The 23,634-nt window shown below is 35.9% G+C and overlaps 1 protein-coding gene across 1 annotated transcript in view; it reads left to right on the forward strand.

Annotated features, from left to right (window-relative positions):
- GPR158 (G protein-coupled receptor 158) overlaps positions 1 to 23,634 on the forward strand; it is a 426,697-nt gene that overhangs the window by 179,071 nt on the left and 223,992 nt on the right. Inside the window, exon 3 of the mRNA XM_045462585.1 lies at positions 19,313 to 19,415. Within this exon, the coding sequence (XP_045318541.1) occupies positions 19,313 to 19,415 (103 nt within the window). The remainder of the gene's footprint in view (positions 1 to 19,312; positions 19,416 to 23,634) is intronic.

Consider the following 23,634-nt stretch of genomic DNA (forward strand, 5'->3'; position numbering starts at 1 on the left):
TTTTGAGGAACCTCCATACTGTTTTCCATAGTGGCTGCACTCAGTTTGCATTCCCACCAACAGTGCAGAAGGGTTCCCCTTTCTCTGTATCCTTACTAACACCTGTTGTTTTTTATATTGTTGATTTTAGCCATTCTAATAGGTATGAGGTGATATTTCATTGTAGTTTTTCAACATTTATTTGTTTTTGGGACAGAGAGAGACAGAGCATGAACGGGGGAGGGGCAGAGAGAGAGGGAGACACAGAATCGGAAACAGGCTCCAGGCTCCGAGCCATCAGCCCAGAGCCTGACGCGGGGCTCGAACTCACGGACCGCGAGATCGTGACCTGGCTGAAGTCGGACGCTTAACCGACTGCGCCACCCAGGCGCCCCTCATTGTAGTTTTGATTTGTATTTCCCTGATGATAAATGATGTTGAGCATGTTGACCATGTATATGTCTTCTTTGGAAAACAACTGTTCATGTCTTCTGCCCATTTTTAGTTGGATTATTTGGTTTTTGGGTCTTGAGTTTTATAAGTTCTTCATATATTTTGGATACTAACCTTTTATCAGATATGTCATTTGTATATATCTTCTCCCATTCTGTAGGTTGCCTTTTAGTTCTGTTGTTTCTTCACTGTGCAGATTTTTATTTTGATGAGGTCCCAAGAGTTTGGTTTTGCTTTTGTTTTCCGTGATTCAAGAAACATATCTAGAAACAATTTGCTCTGGACAGTGTCAAAGAGGTTACTGCCTATGTTCTCCTCTAGGAATTTTATGGTTTCTGGTCTCACATTTAGTTCTTTAATCCATTTTGAATTTATTTTTTGTGTGATATAAGGAAGTGATCCAATTTCATTCCTCTGCATGTAGCTATCCAGTTTTCCCAACACCATTGTTGAAGAGACAGTCTTTTTTTCCATTGGACATTCTTTCCTGTTTTGTCGAAGGTTAATTGACCATAGAATTGTAGGTTATTTTCTGGGTTTGCTATTCGTTCTATTTATCTGTCTATTTTTGTGCCAGTATCATACTGTTTTGTTCATTAAAGCTTTGTAATATAACTTGGAGTCTGGAATTGTGATGCCTCCAGCTTTGCTTTTCTTTTTTAAGGCCTGTTTTTAAAAGTCTATCTTCTTAAAGTCTAGGGTACATGTCATTTATAGTTGACATTTGACACTTGCAGATACTAGGAATGCTAAAATGGTATAGCTACTTTATATTTCCATCCAAATGTGTTTTGTTGTTGTTGTTGTTTTGTTTTGTTTTGTTTTTGTTTGTTTTGTTTTGGTCAGAATTAGGTTTAGAACAGCAGGAAAGGCAAAAGCATACTAGATTTCTATGATTTTAAGGAGTGTATGCAGGACTTTGAATGTTATACAGATTATTTGGAGAGGCTTATTTTAATTATAAAGTTAAAGAAGATTTATCATCAATATTTTAATTGTTAAATATTTACTTAAAAGTAGTCCTATTTAGAAAAATAACTTTTTCGTGTGCAGTTCAATGATGAACTAAGGACATTCATGCATCTTGAAATTTTTTCTAGGATAAGATAAATTGTTTAAAGAATCTTGCATCTTTTTCAGCTGATAATGATAGCAATTATACCAATTAAAATGATTTTCTTTGTGAGTGATAAATAATATTTTATTTTTTCCCCATCATAAAAGAAAAGCTCAATGCCACTTGAGAATATAGCATTTAGTTTGATTTAGCATTTAATAGGCAGTGTGGTTCCTGGCTTTTGGTTTAGCCCTATGCCCTTTATTTTATAGCTGATTTGCTAATTACTATTGAAAAAGCGTCTAAAATTTCACTGGGGAAATGCAAATGTACACTGAGATTCTAAATACTTGAGAGGCAGCCAAGTACTGAGTGCATGCAAACACATTCTGAATTTTACATAATTTTTTATATAATTGCTTTTAATGTCCAGAGGCTTCCTCCTTCAATATCAGTATATAGATCCTTTCTCTTTTAGCAAAATCGTAATGAACAGAATGTTATGATTCTTTCAAATAAATAAAAATAATAAAAATTAGAATTTCTATGACAGGTGAAAGAGAAGGGAACTAAAAGATTTGTGGGAGGAGGCAGAAGTATGGCATAATATTAATTTTATAATGTTTATTGAAATAAAAAGCATTGTGTAAAAGTACAAAATCATGAGTATACAGCACAATGAATTGTCACAAAAGGAACACACTTTTTTAAGTACCCCATATTTCAAGACAAAAAACATTACCAGCACCCAGAAGGCCTTCTTGTGCCCCTGCCCATCACCTTGTCCTGACTATTCCCCAAATTAGCAAATGTCCTGCCTTTTAACACTAAACATTGCATTTCTCTGTTTTTAAACACTATGTAAATAGAATAATGTAGCATACATGACTTATTTTATTCAACATTGTTTGAGAGATTCATCCATGCAGTTACATATAGCATTAGTTTATTTTCATTGTTGTATAGTATTCTATTAGGTCAATAGAGCACAGTTTATTCATTCTACTTTAGAGGAACATTTGGCTTTTTATAAGTTTTAGAGAAACAGTGCAGCCTTTTTTGCATGTCTGTTGGAGACTGCATATCTTTCATTTGGGTATATACCTAGGATTGAAATAGCTGGATAACAGGATTAGTTATTTTCAAATTTAGTAGGTAATGCCAAATTCAATTTCCAAAAGAATTGTATCAATTTATATGTCTGCCAGTATTATATGAGGTTCTACTTATTCTATTTCCTCACTAATACTTGGATTGTCAGTTTTTAAGTTTTAGCCATTTTGGTATGTGTTAGTTATTTTAAAATTGCTTTTCTCTAAAGACTGATGAGATTGGAAACTGTTATATGTTTATTAACCATTGTGACATGCCATTTAAACTTTTGCTCAATTTTACATTGGAATGTTTTGATGTGTAAATTTTTTCATATTCTAGATATGAACTATTTTTTGTCATATATGTTGAAATACTTTCTCTTTGCAACTTGACTTTTTACTTTATAAATTTTATCTATTTGCTGATCAAAAGTATTTTTAAATTTTAATGTATTTTTTTACATTTAATACTGCCTCTAAATCATGAAGATGTGCTTTTATGCTCTTTTCTAGAAGCTTGTTTTGTGTTGCACATTTAGATCTTATTTTTATATATGTTGAGAAATAGGAAGATGTTTCATATTTCTCCATATGAATAGCCATGAGACCCAACACAATTTTTTTCAATATATGAAGTTTATTGTCAAATTGGTTTCCATACAACATCCAGTGCTCATCCCAAAAGGTACCCTCCTCAATACCCATCACCCACCCCCCCTCCCTCCCACCCCCCATCAACCCTCAGTTTGTTCTCAGTTTTTAACAGTCTCTTATGCTTTGGCTCTCTCCCACTCTAACTTCTTTTTTTTTTTTTCCTTCCCCTCCCCCATGGGTTTCTGTTAAGTTTCTCAGGATCCACATAAGAGTGAAAACATATGGTATCTGTCTTTCTCTGTATGGCTTATTTCACTTAGCATCACACTCTCCAGTTCCATCCACGTTGCTACAAAGGGCCATATTTCGTTCTTTCTCATCGCCACGTAGTACTCCATTGTGTATATAAACCACAATTTCTTTGTCCATTCATCAGTTGATGGACATTTAGGCTCTTTCCATAATTTGGCTATTGTTGAGAGTGCTGCTCTAAACATTGGGGTACAAGTGCCCCTATGCATCAGTACTCCTGTATCCCTTGGGTAAATTCCTAGCAGTGCTATTGCTGGGTCATAGGGTAGGTCTGTTTTTAATTTTTTGAGGAACCTCCACACTGTTTTCCAGAGTGGCTGCACCAGTTTGCATTCCCACCAACAGTGCGAGAGGGTTCCCGTTTCTCCACATCCTCTCCAGCATCTATAGTCTCCTGATTTGTTCATTTTGAGACCCAACACAATTTATTGAAAAGACTGTTCTTTCCTCTACTGCTCTCCAGAACCACCTTTGTCATAAATCACATGTTCCTTGGGTTTGCTTCTAGACTTTCTATTTTGGATCTTCATATAATTTTTCTTGACTCATGCCAATACCACATTATTACCATTACTGTTGCTTTACAAAGAGTCTTGAAATCCTAGAAAGCCATTCTTTGAGGGGTTGTTGTTAAGTTCCCTTGGTATTTTTGGCCCTTTGCCAAGGGGCCTATTTCCTTACAATTTTCCATATGAAATTTACGATCATATTATTGGAAGCGTATTATGCCCATAGATTAAATGTGGAGATTGGACATCTTGACAATCATTAGTCTTTTAATCCATGAAGATGGGTGTATCTTTTCATTTATTTATATTTTCTTTAATTTCTCTTAATGAGGTATGTCTTTTGTATATGAAGAGGTTACTCAGACATCTTTAATTTTTTACTCTATATATTTTGAAACTATCTTTTTAGATGCAGATAGATTTAGATTGTAATATATTCCTAAGAATTTGATATCCTTTTTGTCTCTAGTAATACTTCTTGACTTAAAAAAAATCAACTTTGATACTAGTATACCTACACAGCTTTCTTTGGTATATGTTTACATGCTATATTCTTTGCATATCTGCCAACATGCCACTCATTTTCTATCGGTCTTCCCACTGATTGTAGAGCACAGGCTGGATTTCCATTTGCCTAGGGACTGTCTGTTGGCTAGTCTATGGAAAGGTCAAGTGCCAGAGAATTAATATCCTTGAGAATAGCTGTAAACCACACTCAGGTGGGTAGCTTTTAGCTTAGTTTAGGTAGCTTAGCTCTTATTCTAAGGTGGTTTCCAGAATTCTCTAGAGGAGTTAAGTCCCAATTATCAGACTGGCAATTCTCTAGATGAAGCATCATTTATTTGATTCTGTCTTTCTTTTCCTGTCTCTTTTACTTCCTTTCTGCAGTTTCATGGAATTACCTATGAAATAAAGTATTTTATTCAAATCCTTATTTCAGGATTTGTGGATATCCAAATAAGATAATATCCTTTCCATCCTTTTATTTAAAATACTTATGTCTTTATTAAAAAAAATTTAATGTTTATTTTTGAGAAAGAGCAGGGGAAGAGCAGGGAGATAGGGGGAGACACAGAATCTAAAGCAGGCTCCAGGCTCTGAGCTGTCAGCACAGGACCTGATGTGGGGCTGGAACTCATGAACTCTGATCTTGACCTGAGCCAAAGTTGGATGCTTAACTGACTGAGCCACCCAGGCACCCCATGTCTTTATTTAAAATGTATCTCTTGCTAGCAGCCTTTGAGTTTGCTCAACTCAATTTGACAATCTTAATGTTTTATTTGAAGTATGTATTTCATTTTTTCCCTTTCCTCATCTGTTTTGTTTCTTAAATTCCATATATGAGTGAAATCATATGGTATTTGTCTTTCTCTGACTGATTTCACTTAGCATAATAGTCTGTAGCTCCATCTATGTCATTGCAAATGGCAAGATTTCATTCTTTTTTGATGTTTATTTTTGAGAAAGAGAGAGAGAGGGAGAGAGCAGTGGGGCTGGGAGGTGGGGAAGACAAAGAGAGAGGAAGACAGAGGATCCAAAGCGGGCTCTGCACTGACAGCAGCAAGCCTGATGTGGGGCTCAAATTCATGAACTGTCAGATCATGATCGGAGCTGAAGTTGAATGCTTAACCAACTGAGCCACCCAGGCACCCCAAGATTCCATTTTTTTTATGGCTGACTAATATTCCATTATTGTATGTATACCATATTCTCTTTATCCATTCATCAATTGATGGACACTTGAGCTGTTACCGTAATTTACCAATTGTGGATAATACTGCTATAAACATTGGGATGCATGTATCCCTTTGAATTAGTATTTTTGTATTCTTTGGGTAAATACCTAGTAGTACAATTGCTGGACCATAGAACAGTTCTATTTTTAGCTTTTTGAGGAACCTTCATACTGTTTTCCAGAATGGCTGCACCCAGTTCGTATTCCTACTCACAGGGCAAGAGGGTGTTCCTTTATCCACATCAAAAAAAAAAAAAAAAAAAAAAAAAAAGAGAGAGAGAGAGAGAGAGAAAGAGGCAAACCAAGAAACAGACTTATTTATTATTTATTTAGCGCATGAGCAGGGAAGGGGCAGAGAGAGAATCCCAAACAGGTTCTGTGCTGCCAGCGTTAAGCCCGATTTGGGCTCTATGCCACACACCGCGAGATCATGACCTGAGCAGAAGTCAAGTCAGATGCTTAACCGGCTGTGCCCCCTACCATCAAACAGACTCTCAACTATAGAGAGCAAATTGATGGTTGCCAGAGGGGAGGGGGTAGAGCGATGGGTTAAACAAGTGTTGGGGATCAAGGAGTGTACTTGTGATGAGCACCAGGTATTTTATGAAAGTGTTGAATCACTGTATTGTATACCTGAAACTAATATTACATTGTGTATGTTAACTAGCTGGAACTTAAATAAAAATTTTTAAATAATGAAGTATGTTAAAGGTACCATCTGTTTTTAACATTTCTTTTTTCTTATTTATGTGTCTTCTTTCGGGTTCAGGCTTCCTTTCTGAAGACTTTCGACAACGAACAGGGATAAGGTAGACATTCATCCCTGTTTTAAAAAGGAGAAATCTGGGGCGCCTGGGTGGCTTGGTCGGTTAAGCGTCCGACTTCGGCTCAGGTCACGATCTCAGGGTCCCTGAGTTCGAGCCCCGCGTCGGGCTCTGTGCTGACAGCTCAGAGCCTGGAGCCTGTTTCGGATTCTGTGTCTCCCTCTCTCTCTGCTCCTCCTCTGTTCATGCTCTGTCTCTCTCTGTCTCAAAAATAAATAAAAGTTAAGAAAAAATTAAAAAAATAAATAAATAAAAAGGAGAAATCAGAAGGAGGAAAGGAGAGAGAAGTCTCATGCAAGTTCAAAACTTAGCAAGGCAAATTTCATTAGATCTTAAGGTTCAAGAACAATATTTGATGCTGTGCCCTCCAGGCCCACTGGGATGGTAGCATCCTCAGCAGTACCTGTTATTGTTTGCTTTTTATGTTACCCATCCTAAAGTGTGTGAAGTGGTTTCTCATAGTGTACTTGGCTATTTTCTAAAACTTTTATTGATGTCCAATATACATACAGAATAGTTCACAAAATGACCATGCTTGTTTAACAAGCACTTAGATATAAAACTAGATTGCTAGGAAAAATGTCCACTTTTGTTTCTCTTCTCTCTTTATATGACTCCAAATTCATATATGTCAGATTTACTATAAACCATATATTCTTTGTGTTCTTTTCTGTTATTTAATTTATTTTTTAAACTTCAGACTGGATATTTTCTGCTAATCTCTATTTGACTTGGCTTATCCTTTCTTTTCTGGTGGTCAATCTTGTTTTGTTTTTTTTTTTTCTTTTAGTTCTAGAATGTCTATATTACTCTTTTTCTAAAAAAATAGATTCCAGTTCCCTGGAGAAATTTTATTTTATATTTTATATTTAATTTAATTTTATTTTAATTCCAGTGTAGTTAACATACAGTGTTATATTAATTTCAGGTGTACAATATAGTGATTTAACAATTCCATATATTACTGAGTACTCATCAAAATAAGTGTACTCTTAATTCGCTGGGGAAATTTTATATTGTCTTCTCTTGGACATAGTGATTATAATTATTTAAAAATCTCTCTCAGTAACTTGAGTATGTACTCATTTGTGAAACAGTTTATATTGTCTGTTTTTCTCTTGGTGTATTTGGTAATTTGAGAGTTAATGCCAGATATTATGTTGTCATAGTGGTTCTGTATGCATTGCCTTCTTCCAGAGAGGCTCTATCCTGTCTATGATGCTTTACTAGATAGGGAGAGATCACCTTAACCCAAGTAGTGCTTGATGTATACCAAAATGGACAGAAGTCTGTGAAAAGCTCAGAATATTTATTTACTCTTATTGCCAGGGTATGGTATTCCAGGGGCTTACTGAGAACCTTGGATATTTATTAGAGCCCTTTGTCCTTGGAAGGTCCTAACTCCAGTTCAGGAGTTTAACGTTGTATTGTTGCCAGAAATTCAACCCTGTTTCTCTTCCGTTCCTGCTTTGCTTCTTGGACTTGCAACTTAGGCAACTTAAAAATTTAATAAACATTTTTGACACTTAGTCTTCTGTCCTCGCATTATCTCTGGGATTTTGTCTTTAGGGTTGAGTATTTTTGCAGCCCCCAAACTGATTATTTTTTTCATCCTCAGGCCTGTGAGATTATCTAATTTTTCTGGCTTCTCTACCTCTTACCAGCTTCCATCTGTCAGATTCTTAGTCTTTCCCCACTGCCTCATACTATCAAATATTATGTTTGACTCAGAAATGGAGAATATGGAATATCTATGCATTTTCCTTCTTTCTATGATCTTGGCCCTTCAATTTTGGCTCCATTTGCAGTTTTCTGATGCCTCCACATGGGTAGGTAGGTTAGTTTGTTTCTTTCTCCCCTCCCTCCCTTCTTTTTTTTTTTTCTTTCATTTATCTAGACATTTTCATTGTTTTTGGTGGGAACGTCATCCTGCTACACGACAATGTATCATAGCTAGAAATTAAAGTCTGTTCCTTCCTTCTCTCATTTTAGTAATATTTTTTGGTACCTACTGTACGTCAAGCACTGTGCTTGGAGTTGGGATATTGCAGTAAAGATTGTACCAACTATTCAGGTTAAAAAATAGATTGTTACAGGGCACCTGAGTGGCTCGGTCGGTTAAGAGTCTGACTCTTGAGGGGCGCCTGGGTGGCGCAGTTGGTTAAGCGTCCGACTTCAGCCAGGTCACGATCTCGCGGTCCGTGAGTTCGAGCCCCGCGTCGGGCTCTGGGCTGATGGCTCAGAGCCTGGAGCCTGTTTCCGATTCTGTGTCTCCCTTTCTCTCTGCCCCTCCCCCGTTCATGCTCTGTCTCTCTCTGTCCCAAAAATAAAAAAAAAAAAAAAAAAAAAAAAAAAAAAAGAGTCTGACTCTTGATTTTTTTCAGCTCAGGTCATGATTTCACAGTTCCTGAAATCAAGACCTGCATCTGGCTCTGTGCTCAAGTGCAGAGCCAGTTTGGGATTCTCTCTGCTCCTCCCCCACTTGTGCATGCTCTCTCTTTCTCTCTCTCTCTCTCAAAACAAAGAAGTAAACTTAAAAAAAAATAGCTTGTTACCTGTACCTCAGAAACTCCCTGTATACTCCTCCCTCATCCTACACTCATCTGCCCCACCAAAAAGTAATCATTATCTTGAATTTTGTGTTATCACTCTGTTCTTTAGTTTCACATATGTATATATCCTTAAACAGGACTTTATAAAAGAATTTTATAAAATTGAAATCATATTACATATATTCTTTTGTTAATTTTTGTTCTTAGAACAGCAATTTATATTTGAACAAGTGATTCTATAAAAATGTTTGAAGATGGACTCCTCCAAACATACCTTTTAGTGGCTTTAGGAGGCCATTTAGTGGTCAACAGGGCACAGCACCATACAGCAACTCTGATTTGCTTTTGTGCTTGTGGGTTGTGCTCTCTGAGAACTTTGTTCCTCTTTGTTACTGAAGCAAATAGCATACGATGAAGTTTAGTAAGCAAGAGCTAAATTAAGTCAAGAATGAACAGAAAATTCTCAGTGGTTTGAGCTGTGGCCACAGGAAACACAGGGTATCAAAGGTAGAACATAGGTGCTTCTTCGTGAGTTTGGAGTTTAGGGCAGAGCAGTGTAGTTTTTTTAAGTGTTGAGCACATTAAGAACTAGGTTTCTTGAGCCTTCAGGGCTATTTCTGTAGTAGGGTCTGGAAAGCTGGGTTTGCTTACTCAATGAGATACAATCCTGACATTTCCCAGAGTCAGTTTCAACTCCCACAAAGCATCTTGCTGTGTGTCAGTGTGAAGTGTGTAGACTTACAATGTGTCTGAGCCAGATGCTGCATCGTCATCGTTTAGCCCTGTTTTTTGAGAGCTGGCTCCACTGACAACAAACACATGTCAAAAATTAATGATAGAAAAATTTCTTGTTTTTAATTTTAACCATATCATGAAGTAAAACATCCCCTCATTCCTCTCCCCCTCTCCTGCCCCAGTCCATCATACTTTTTAAACTAGATTCTAGCAACTAATGAATAATAGAGACAAAGCATAGTTCTTTCTCTCCCTGGTGAACAACGGCATGATTTGTTATTCATGAGTTCTTGTTTTCTTGGAGGATTGTTTGATGAAATTTGTGGGTGATATGTATCCTATCATTGCCTGGAGGCCTTTTAGATTTCCTCGCTTAGAGTATTTTCCTTTTGTTTTTAATAAACTTGCAAATAGTTGTGGAGAAGAGCCACCTGTTTTGGTATGATGTCCCCGCAAACCCACTCCCAAATTAACACATTCAACATTTTACAGTATTTCTTCACAAGTTACAAAGACGGAGTAAAAGAAAAAAGCTGCTTTTAAAAATAATCTAGAAGATGAAGTTACTACTTCATCTTGCCAATATCAAGACTCTTCCTTTGTCCCTCTGGTTGTTGCCATCTGCATTTTGAATAAGGTTCGGTCAGTTCAATACAGCAGGAAATCTTGTCTGAGTTAGGCAAGGCTTCTGTCTAAGCAGAACAGGCATGCTTTTGCCACTAAAGGGAAAGAAATGACAGCCTAGTCTACCATGGAAGGCCTTAGTCTCCATTGCTGTGTTTGCTGAGTTTAGTTTGGGATTAAGCATCTATGAACTGGCCTCATGATTCTCCTTAGACCCAGAGGGGCTTCTGTTTTCAGGAGTTCAGTTATAGAAGACATACTTTACTGGTATGCCCTAAATTGAAGATTTATTTTATAAGATCTGAGCTAAGGAACTCTGCATTGGGAAGGCAGAGGCTTATTTTTAAGATTTGTAACAGGTACAAGAATTAACTGCATGTCTTAAAAAAAATATATATATATATATATGGGGCACCTGGGTGGCTCAGTTGGTTAAGTGTCCGACTTCGGCTCAGGTCATGATCTCACAGTCTGTGAGTTCGAGCCCCGTGTCGGGCTCTGTGCTGACGGCTCAGAGCCTGGAGCCTGTTTCGGATTCTGTGTCTCCCTCTCTCTCTGCCCCTCCCCTATTCATGCTCTGTCTCTCTCTGTCTCAAAAATAAATAAATGTTAAAAAAAATTAATAAAAAATATATATGTATATATATATAATATTAATATCATATATATTAAATTATCATATATAATTATTAAATTCATATATATATATACGTATATATATATATTAAAGTTAATAATCTTCACTTACCTGAAGCTAAAGTAACTTCATACAAAATCCAGCAAAATGATCCATTTGGAATATTGCCCCAAACCCAGAAAAATGGAAAAATAAAAGTCTTAGAACAATCAAGATAGATTTCAAGTGGTGACATCCACTCTTGTTTTTAGAATGCTACTATGCACCCGTATTTTGTGGAAAGTAGTTATTACTCTGGAGCCCGAGCCCTGGGGTTGAATCCAGGCTCTGTCAGTCACTAGCTCTGTGGCTTTGGGCAAGCTACTTTAATGGTCTGTGCCTCACTTTTTTATCTTTAAGATGGAGATAATAAAATTGATATAGAATGAAACGTATTAATACTTGTGCAGGCATTAGAACAGTGTCTGGCATATAGTAAACACTTAGAAAATATTAACTATTATCTTACTTATTCTTGCTTTGTTATTTGTTATTTCAAATACTCTTGCTTTTTATGCTTGGTGATCTAGTTTCCAGGTATACAGGTAATTATAACTATAAATTAGAAGGGAAAAGACAGTTCTAGCATATTTTACATTTAAAATATGACACTTGGTTTTCAAATTAAGGAAAAAGGAAAAAACATAAAAACTAAGCATAAGAACTCAAAAAGTTCAGCAGTCTTAGTATTTAGTGTATGAAAAAATAGCCATAAACTTTGAACAGCTCCAGAGGGCATTAGTGTATTTCAGCATAGTTTAGTACCTAGTGTTCAGAGTAATGATTCTGACTCAGGAAGAAAATGTTAAATTCTCTTCATGGTGTTCAGTTCAGAGAAGACAAAAAGTGTTTTACATTTTAAGAAGATTCAAAAACAAACTCTAAAGAAAGGTATTGAAAGACCCATTTCTAGAGGATTTTTAATTATATGTTTAAAAAAATTTTTTTTAATGTTTATATTTATTTTTGAGACAGAGAGAGACAGAGTGTGAGCCCGAGAGGAGCAAAGAGGGAGACACAGAATCCTAAACAGGCTCCAGGCTCTGAGCTGTCAGCACAGAGCCTGACGCGGGCTCAAACCCAAGAACTGCGAGATCATGACCTGAGCTGAAGTCAGACGCTCAACCGACTGAGCCACCCAGACGCCCCAAATTATATCAGTTTTATTGTATTTGCATTTTTTTTGCCTCCTCCTTTGGGTGCAAATTGGTTTTTCTTCAGAATTATATGTAAATATGATCCTTAGGCACAAGCATTGTTTCCATTAAATGCCCAACATACCTAAGTTTAGCCTTTGTTTTAGCCACTGCACTGCTCAGTAGTACCTTCATACAAAATCTTCATGGCTGTCAAGCCAGCCAGGTTTTGTTTTGTGGTTATGTTCACCAGGAGCTGAGATGAATTCCGTACCATGCCAATTCTGTGTTGCAACATGATCTGTAATGTTTACATACACATTGTTGAGGAAAAAGACCATTTTGCTCTAAATTCTTTTTTAAAATTTTTAACTGTGGCAAAAACACATGATGTAAAATTTACCATCTTAACCATTTTTAAGTGTACAGTTCAGTAGGTTAGCTATATTCACATTGTTTTGTAACAGATCTCTAGAACTTTTTCCTCTTGCAAAACTGAAATGCCATGTCCACTAAATAACTCATTTCCCCTCTCAGTCTCTAGCAACCATCATTCTGTTTTCTTTTTCTATGAATTTAATTACTTTAGATGCCACATATAAGTGACATTATATGGTATTTATCTTTTTGTGAATGGCCTATTTTACTTAGCATAACATCTTCAAGGTCCATCCATGTTGAAGCCTGTGACAGTATTTCCTTCTTTTTTTAAGACTAAGTAGTAATTCCGTTGTATGTATTAGCACATCCATTGGTAAACATTTGAGTTGTTTCTACCTCTTGGCTATTGTGTGTAATGCTGCAGTGAATATGATTATTTAACATTTCTTCAAGATCCTGCTTTCAACTATTTTGGATACATACCTAGAGGTGGGACTGCTGGATCACATGGCAGTTCTGTTTTTAATTTTTTAAGGAAACTCCATGTTGTTTCTTAAAACATGTAAAGTGGCTGCACCATTTTATATTCTCACCAACAGTGCATAAGGATTCTAATTTCTCCACAGCCTTACCGGTATTTGTTATTTTGTTTGATCAATAGTGTCCATCTTAACGGGTATAGACTAATACCTCATTGTGGTTTTGATTTGCATTTCTCTAATGATTAGTGATATCAAGCATCTCTTCATGTGCATCTTGGCCATTTGTATGTCCTTTATGTAGACATGTCTATTCAAATCTTTTGCTCATTTTTATATCAGGTGATTTGTTGTTGAATTGTAGTTTTTATATGTTCTGGATATTAAACCCTTATCAGATACATGGTTTACAAATCTTTTCTCTCATTCTATAGGTTGAATGAAATTTTTAAAAATTTAATGTAGTCCCATTTGCTTTTTTTTTTTTTTTGCTTTTGTTGCCTGTGCTTTTGATGCCATAACCAAGGAATCATTCCCAAACCCAGTATCATGAAGGTTTTCCCCTGTTTCTTTCTAGAAATTTCATGGTTTTAGGCCTTATGTTTAGAACTTTAATCCATGTTGAATTTAATTCTTGTGTATGCTATAAGGTAAGAGTTCAGCTTAATTCTTTTGCATGTGGATATTCAGTTTCCCCAGCACCATTTGTTGAAGAGATTGCCCATTTTTCCCCATTGGCTGGGGAAACATCATTGCAAACATCATTTGATCATTATATATGATTTATGTATCTATGATTTTTTATATATGATTATCTCTGGGCCCTGTATTCTGTGCCATTGCTGTATACCTCTGCCATTATGCCAATACCACCCTGTTTTGATTATTTAGCTTTGTAAATGTTTTTGAAATTAGAAAATGTGAGACCTCTAAATTTGTTCTCCATTTTCAAGGTTGCTCTATTTGGGGTTCTAGAGATTCCATATGATTTTTAGGATGTTTTTTTCCTGTTTCTGTAAAAACTGTTATTGGGATTTTTTTTAGGGACTTTAATAGAGATTGTTTGAGGTAGCATGGGAATTTTAGCAGTGTTATGTCTTCCAATCCACGAACATGGCTATCAGGCCAGGTGTTTGCATCTTTAATTTTTTTCAGCCATGTTTTGTATTTTTCAGTTTGGTTAAGTTTATTCCTCAGTATGTTATTCTTTTTTTTAATTTTTTTTATTTTTTAAATATTTATTTATTTTTGAGAAAGAGACACATCATGACCTGAACAGAAGTCAGACACTCCATTGACTGAGCCACCCAGGTGCCCCGATTTTTTTTATTTTTTTAATGTTTATTTATTTTTGAGAGAGAGTGATAGAACATGAGTGGGAAAGGGGCAGAGAGAGAGGGAGACACAGAATTCGAAGCATTCTCCAGTCTCTGAGCTGTCAACACAGAGCCCGACATGGGCCTTGAACTCATGAACCACGAGATCATGACCTGAGCTGAAGGTGGTCACTTAACCAATTGAGCCACCTAGGCACCCCATTAGTTTTGAAGCTATTATAAATGGGATTGTTTTTTTAATGCCCTTTCTGGATTGTGATTGTTTTGTGTATAGAACTTAAATGAATTTTTTTGTATGTTATATTTGTATCCTAGAACTTACCTTAATATATTTATTAATTCTAATAGGTTTTTTTTTTTTTTTGATAGAATCTTTAGGGTTTTCTACACATACAATCATGTCTTCTGCAAACAGATAATTGTCCTTCTTTCTTTCTTTTTTGGATGCCTTTTATTTTGTTTCCAATTATTCTGCCTAGGACTTCCAGTAATGCTGAAGAAGTGACAGTGGCCTGGGGTGCCTGGGTGACTTGATTGCTTAAAGGTCTGACTCTTGATTTCAGACCAGGTCATGATCTCATGGTTGTGAGATTGAGAAGCATCAGGCTCCACATTGGCAGCATGGAGCCTGCTTGGGATTCTCTTTTTCATCCTCTCTCTCTGCCCCTCCCCCACTCATACTCCCACCTTCTATCTCTGAAAATAAATAAAAATGTATTAGAAAAAAAAAAGAAGTGGCTTTGTCTTGTTTCTGATCTTAGAGGAAAATCTTTCAGGCTTTCACCATTGGGTATGATGTTAACCATAGGCTTTTCATATATGGCCTTTATTATGTTGAGATAGTTTCTTTCTATTCCTAGTTTGGTGAATGTTTTTATCATGAAAGTGTGTTGAATTTTGTCAAATGCTGTTTCTAAATGAATGGAAATGATCATGTAGTTTTTGTCCTTCATTTTGTCAATGTGGTGTATTACAGTGGTGTATTACAGTGGTGTATTACATTGAATGATTTGTAAGTTGAATTATCATTACATTACAGGAATAAGTCCCACTTGGTTATGGTGTGTAGTCCTTTTAATGTGCTGAATTTGGTTTGCAATTATTTTGTTGAAGATTTTCACATCAATATTAATCAGGAATATTCATCTGTAGTTTTCTTTTCCTATAGTATCTTTGTCCAACTTTGATATAAGGGTAATGCTGGCTTCATAAAATGAAATAGGAATTATTTTAGAAAAGTTTGAGGAAAAGTTTAGTGTTAATTTTTCTTTAAAGATTTGGTAGAATTGTCCACTGAGGCCTCCTGGTCCTGGGCTTTTTTTCTCCATTGGGAGGTTTTGATGACTGATTCAGTCTCCTTACTAGTTATAAATCTGTTCAGAATTTTTATTTCTTCATAACTCAGATTTGATAGGCTGTATATTTCTGGGAATCTATTTTGCTCTACACTCTTGACCACCATCTCTTTCCATTCGGATCTGAATTACTCCTAGGAATGTGACTTTAATTGTATGTTGTTGAGACTATCCTTAATATATCTCTGCTCATGTCTTGGTAAGTATGAGCATTTTGGTTTCATCAAAGAGGGCATCCAATCTTGTGAGTAGCTACCTCACTCACAGAGATACTGTAAGTCTTAATATAAGAAGCTTAGTGTTTATCAAAGGCTATCATGGAACTGCTACCTTCATGGAGGAAGAAGTGTTGCTTTTTTCCATTTCTACTTTCTTGGACTTCTATGAAGATAAAGTAGAAAGGTTTAGATTTGAATATCTAACATGAATGTCTTGAATACATAAAATGAATATTTTTAAATGAATGCTAAATTAGAGTAAAATTCTGAAGAATTTTTTCCTATATTAGGTTGAAGATCTTTTTTAAATTCTAAATCCCTCAGCAGAAAAATTACAGAAAGCAGCTCCTCAGTCCAAATATGGTCAACATTGGTTGAGGAGTCACCATACTTATGTAGATTTTTAAAAATTAGTTTGGAGTCACCATACTTATGTAGAATTTTAAAAACTAGTTTGAATACTAACCTAGTTACCTAATCTTGGAAATGTGTAAGTTTGGTTGGGAGATGGCAAAGTTAGGGAATCTTGATGGTGGATGGAGCAAGAAAGCGTTGCAAGTTGATTGCAAGTTTATAATTATTAATAGAAAAATAAGCCTGGATCACTTTTATATTCTAAGTAAGACAGATGTATATAAGTAATAGCACATTGGGTTCCATGGGGTCCTACAATCTTGGAAGAAGTACAGCAGGATGATATTCTTATATTGATGTTAACTGACTGAATGCTTTTTACTTTCCTTTGAAAATATAAAGTAATTTAAGAAAAGGACAAAAAAGTTTGAGGTAACGAATAATTCACATTGCTGTGTTTTCCATAGTAAGATTGGAAAACTTTTTTTTAATGTTTAAGAGACTTTATATTTGGTCATATTTATCTGATCAGTTAGATTTTTTAACCTTTATTTTTATTTCAACCTTAGAGTTAGTTTATTGTAAAGAGATATTCTTGTTCTAATAAACTTTCAGATCTGCCTTAAACATTTAAAGTTTTCAAATGAAAACTTGCAGTGCTGTCACATTATCAGGGAATTTAGTGTTATTTGAAGGAATAGCATTAACCTCCAAACTCCAGTGAGGCAGAGTATTTAAACTACACCACTGTATTCTTAGTATGTAAGACTTAGTTTACCTGGATAAATCTATGCTGGATGAATGTTTGCCAAATGTAACTTACAAGAAATTTCACATGTTATGCTCATAGAATCTCAATCTAGTTAATGAGATAATGATACCCCCATTGAATTAGTCTTCTGAGTTTCCTTTGTTTTTTCCTTTCTGCCTAATGTTTTAGTTCTAGGGTGTCCTCTCACCACTTTGGACCTCTGTCCTTCATAGCCAATAGGCACTCTCTTAGTGATCTAGTCTTACCTGATTCTATAGCTTTATCTCTCATCTTTGTGCAAATCAATCCCAAATTATACAGCCCGGACATCTCTCCTAAGCTCCATACTACTTTATCAGCCTGCCTATTTGATATCTACAATTAAATTTTAAATAGACACTTCACACTTAACATTTGCAAAACTGAACTTCTGCTCTTTCTTCCAAATCTACTCTATCAAGAGCCTTTCCTCACTCAATGATGGCAGCTCCTGTCTTAAGGTTGCTCAGGCCAGAAAACCAGAATAAAGTCCTTTATTCTTCTCTTCCTTTCAAACCCTATATTTAATTTATTAGGACATCTTGGTGTTTCTGCCTTCTTCAAAATGTACATGAATTTGACTGAATGGTTGTTCTTACAAATTAAAAAAAAAACTGAGGTTCAGAGAAGTTACAAGAACATCCTAAGTTCACAAGAGTAGTTAGTAATAAAGTCATAATTCAAATCCATATTTTCTAACTGACCACATACATAATACATTCTTTTTGTAATACTAGTGCTTCTCCAAAATAAATGCTATAATTGTTTTTTTTATTTATATCGTTCAGAAATATGATCTGACCTATTGTGTAACTGGGTCTTTTTAAATAGTATATGTTATTTCAGTGAGGTTCTATAGGAATTTTCTAAGCCTAATTTCTAATTTATAAATACTTGCCAATTCAGTTGAATTGATTGGTACTTATCTCTTCTTGTATCTTCCTCTGGGTCAAGAACTATGCTTTCAATTGAAAATTGTGTATTGGGTAAAAAGAAAAAGTGTGGGGGTAGAAGTCATGAAATAAAATATTCAAAGAGATCTCTTAGAAAGCTCTTTGTTAATATTTTCTTGTTCTGTCTGAATTTAGAACATGTATTAACTCTTGCTACCTTAGATAAAAATACTTTTCTATTTCTTGGAGTTTTCATGGTATGTAATTTTGATTTTGATACTAATCATTGAAGCTTAGGTTATATAATTATTATTTAAATTATTTAGAGTTTTCTCTTAAGGGCTTCTGTATCAGAAGGACATTTTATAACTTTGAAATCCATTAGATCGTATATTTTCTAATTGATTATTATGGCTAAAAGTCGAAGGATTGGCATCTTAGTAGAGGGCCGAAAAGAAATGTAGCAGAAATGAAGTATGTCAAGCCAAATTTTATGAGATTTAAGGATCTCTTTGAAAGAAACCAAGATTAAGCTTTTGGGAGATGCCTATTATGTCTGTTGATGTGACATCTTTGGAAAATGATCAATTTTCTAGATTTATGTACATGTAGAACACTTATCTATAAAACAGATTTTAGGTAAAGAGCCCTTGGTGTCATTATTCCATCTTTTTTTCTCTTTTAAATTTGTGTTTTAAAGTTTACTTGTTTTGTTATTTCACCCATTTGTGTTATTTTGTTCCAAGGATGAAAATTTGATGAATATTTAATTCAGAGAAGCAATTTTCACATCTCACATCCTACCTACCTACCTATCTACCTATCTACCTACTTGCCTTTGCTTTGATAGAAGTATTTAGCATGGAATCTCTTTTAAGACATTCTTATAGGCTTTGGAAATACCTCTCAAAGCAAACAGATGATTATTTGGGGCATCAAACCCAAAAGCTGCGCCTAGAAATTTACTCCCTTTGGCAACTGAATGAGTTAAAGTTGTGTGGTGCCTGCAACCATAACCGGCATGTATTTAGAAAGGTAACTCAGTTTGCTGCTTCTAAATAAAATGTCTGTTGAAAAACAAATCTAAAATAATAGTTCAAAAAAGAGATACTTTATTTCTGGAAAACGTGATACTTCTGTTACCATTTGCAGTGGTGGATATCTGTGAGTCTTTATACTGTGAAATAAACTGGTCAACTATACTGCTGTCTTTTCTTTTTCATAGTGTATGCCAATTAAAGGCCTAGGATTCGTGCTTGGAGCCTATCAGTGCATTTGCAAAGCAGGATTCTATCATCCTCAAGACTTCTCACTGAACAACCTCCCAAGTAAGTGCCCTTTGCTTCTGTGCATATATATGAGTATGCATAATATACACCATTATTAGTTATTCAGATTTTCTTTTAACTTTGTTGGGGTTCTTTATTTCAGTCCCCACTGGTTTGACATTCTTTCAACCCTTAAGGAGTTTTTGCTTTGGTTTGTCATCTGTAGTACCCTGGAGTACCATAAAAAAGTGTATATTTTGGTTTTCAGTACATTTCCTGAAAATAGTGTAGCTATGCAGTAAGCTCATTTGGGATTTAGCTATTGAGAGCGGTTGCTGCAGGAAGTTCCTAAATCTCATTTTGCTAGTTTATTTATTTATTAATTTGTTTATGTATTAGTTTTCTATGCTGCATAAAGAAATACCACAAAGTTGACACAAATTTATTATCACACAGTTTTCATTGGTTCCCTTTCTAGTCAGAGGTTAGCTTGGTCCCCTGACTCACCAGGCTAAAACTGAGGTGTCATCTGGGACATGATCTGATCTGAGGCCCAGGGTCTTCTTGAAAACTCATGTAGGCCAATATCTTGGAACAGTATGCTTGAAGCCACCATGTTTTGGATAGATGTTAGTCAGTCTGGGCTTCCTCTCAGCTTTTAAAAGTTACCTAAAGTCCTATCCAGGTGACCCTTTTACAACATTGCAGCTCACTTCTTCAACACTAGCAAAAGAATTTCCTCATTCTGCTCAGATTGAAGCTTCTATAACACAATGTAATCATGAGAGTGACTATCCCATCACTTTGCCAGATAATGTAACCTATTCGAAGGAGAGACTATCTCATCATATTTACAGGTCCACTCACATTCCAGGGGAGGTGATCATACAGGGTGTATACTCCAGAATCAAAACTTGACTATCTGGTATTATATTCCTATTCCAGAAAATGTCAGTGCTACAATTAGAATGTTGTTTTTTTACTTTATCTCTAGAGAATGCAATGTTGCCACATTGCACTTGTAGCCAGTTATTGGATATGGTAACAAGCACATTGGCCTGTAGCTATTGGATATGGTAACAAAGAGAGAGAGAGAGAGTAGTGGTAAAAGGGGCGGTTTTATAGGAAGTTAGAGTTTGGGATTACGGAAACTGAGGTGCAGGTATCTTTTTGATAGTCATTCACAAATCTTGGCAGCCCCTATTATTGGTCTATATAGGAGTTTGCATTTCTACTAGGCATCGTTCAAAGGGTACACTGAGCTTGAGACCTGAGCTTCTTCCTCTGGGAATTTTGGCAGACATTCGGAGGTTTTTCTGTTTTGTTTTATTTTCTCCTGGAAAAAATTATTCTTGGAATTGAGTCTGTTTACATTTAACTTTAGGCTCTGGAGATGAGTAACATTTTGCTCTCTCCTCAGTTGTATAGTTCAGAGTTCAGCCCTTGTTCTGATTAGTAGTTAAAGGTATAATTCTAGGATGGCCTCCAAGATTCTGTTCCCACACGCTCTGTCCAATACCTTCCTCTTAAGTGTGGGTAGGACCTCGGAATACAGTTAGTTGGTTACTCCCTTGCTTAGGCTATATTATCTAGCAAAGGTGATATATAGTCACCTATGTGATTACATTGCACTCAGTAAGATTCCTTCCCATAGTAACAGACTGAAGAGAGGTTCTAGTGTTGGCTTTGAAGAAGGAAACTACCTTGTCGTGAGAGGGCCACATGGCTAAAACCTGAGAGTGGCCTCTGGAAGCAGAGAGCAAATCTCATGGGCAGCAGCCAAGAAAACATGGACCTCGGTTCTACAGCTGCAAGCGACAAAATTTTCCACAAAGCCTGAAAACATGTGGAAGAGGAACCTGAGCTCCAGAGGAGAATTCAGCCAGGCCAAAACCTTGGCTTCAGCATAGTGAGACCCCAAGCAGAGAGCCCAGTTACACTGTGTCCACACTTCTGATCAGCAGAAACTGGGAAATAATGAAGAGGTATTTTAAGCCCCCAAATTTCCAGTCATTTGTTATGTAGCAATAGAAAACTCATGCAATAGCAGTGATGATAACATATTTTCAGGATGGATATGCTTTTCCTTGCATCTGTGTGTACCAACCCATGGCAATACCAGAGCCACTTTGACATTCTTCACATTTATCGTCCAGACATAACATATGACTCAACACTGAAGAATTAAGAGAATAGGTTTTAGCTTATGTTCGATGAAGGTATTTTGTATCTGGTTTACCCACATTTGTTCTCAGCTCCCACTATGTGACTGAAATAAAACATCTAAATATTTTAGAACCAGAGAATGACTATGCTATTTGCTTACAACACCACCAGGAGAAACTAGTTAACCTTTAACAACTTATCTTTATTTAATTTGCACACTCCTACTTTCTTCCTTATTTTAAAAGCCAGTGTTTTTCACTGGACCTACTTTCTCTATGAAAAGGCGGCTTCTCTGTGTAAATCAGACTCCTGTGTTGTACATACTGCAGCCATGGAAAAGAGGCCACAGTTTTTAGAAAGATGATCTATATTTAGACCTTAGCTGTGATTCAGCTTTGACCTTAGCACATACTTAATGAGACCTGACCTTCCTCAATGACAGAGCAGAAAGCTAGCTACACATTACAATTTGAAGTCAGTAAAGTGTTCCTTGACCAAAACTATCTTTCCTGATGGTCTTGTCAGGTTGCAGGAAAAACCACTATTATTTACTCCTTGTCCTAAAGAAAAAATACAACAGTCTGACCAGGAATGCAAGTTATAACTTATCAGGGTCATCAACTGAGGACTGCCAAACATTTTTTCTATTTTTTGTTATTATCAAAACATATACTATATATATCTGTGTTTTGCTATATTGCCTTTTCATCATAGCATCCAGGAAGTTCATATTGACAGTTGTTTTCAAATGTTTTTAGGGAGCTACCCATGACTTAAGGAATGACTAGGTATAGCTCTGGAACCAACAGTAAAGAAGGCATTGAAGACCCAAAACTGAGATAACGTTTGTGAAACTGATAGCATAGTATATGGCATGTAACAAGTGTTCATCGATATAGTTAAATAAGTGAATAATCACACATGCATGTGAACAAACAGCAGTGACAATCCTTAAACATCATTGATCACTAGCACCTTGTCACATATTTTATCATACTACAATAACCAATTTTTTAAAACTAGAACTTTTGGAGAATGAATTCTACGTGGACAGGACGGCAGAAGTGTAACAACCAGTGACACATTGAGTAGGGCAGTAGGAAGAATACTTGGGGGCTAGAGGCAACAGGAGGAAATTTGTTGCCTGATCAGGAGAATGGGATTCAGAAAACACAATACCTCAAAGATAAAACTCACTTAATTTACAGTTGTAAATCTAAAAGTCAACATCTGAAATTCCCACATCTATTATTGTCTGGTTATCACATTTGGAGACAGGAGCTGAGATATACTGCTGTTGTCTTATAGAAAATGTAGATGTGACTTAGAAATCCTGTTAAAATATGAAGTGATTTAAAATATTTATTCAGAGTAAGACCCACAGTAAACAAAGGGCTTGTAAAGACCAACACGGATGTGTTTAAATGACATGATTTAAAATTGTGCTGACAGCCCAGAGCTGTGTTTCTGGATCTCTCTTGAAATTGATGGTCATATGTGATCTAATAGGATCTGACATCTGGATAGTAGCAGGATTTCAGAATAACCAAGTACTGATGTGTAACTGTCTCTTCAAATTCAGGCTGTGCACTTCCAGGTTGATGTAAAAGAAGCTTATGACACGCTCATCTCTCTCAAATGCATCAGTCTTTGTATGAGTTCTGTCTCCAGTGAAACCTCTTTTCTCTTTTCTGTGGATACATTCCCAACCTTTCAGTTTTACTTCTCTTGTCTTTTAATTGACTGATTCAGTTTATGTACCTACCAGATGAATCCAACTTACCAATGACCCATACTTAAAGATCACAGTCCCTGATTTGGCAACTCTGGTGCTAATGATGGTGGAGGGGGAAAGACAAGAAAGTAGACATTTTAAAAAGGTATTATCTTGGAGGAAAGGAGAAGCTCTTTGAAAGCAGGTAAGATACAGGAATGCTGAGCAAACTGTTAAGCGAGGCTCACCTTTCTGGAATAAGTTTACCCCTCCTTTTTTCATGATCGGAGAGCTGGAGATATTTGACTTTATGCAGACTAAGTCCTTTATCAATCTCTAATACCGATCCCAGATTTAGAACAGATGAAGAGAGCTTGAACATCATGTTCTCATTATCAG

This window comes from Leopardus geoffroyi, chromosome B4 (assembly GCF_018350155.1).
Source record: "Leopardus geoffroyi isolate Oge1 chromosome B4, O.geoffroyi_Oge1_pat1.0, whole genome shotgun sequence".
In the NCBI taxonomy this organism is placed as follows: domain Eukaryota; kingdom Metazoa; phylum Chordata; class Mammalia; order Carnivora; family Felidae; genus Leopardus; species Leopardus geoffroyi.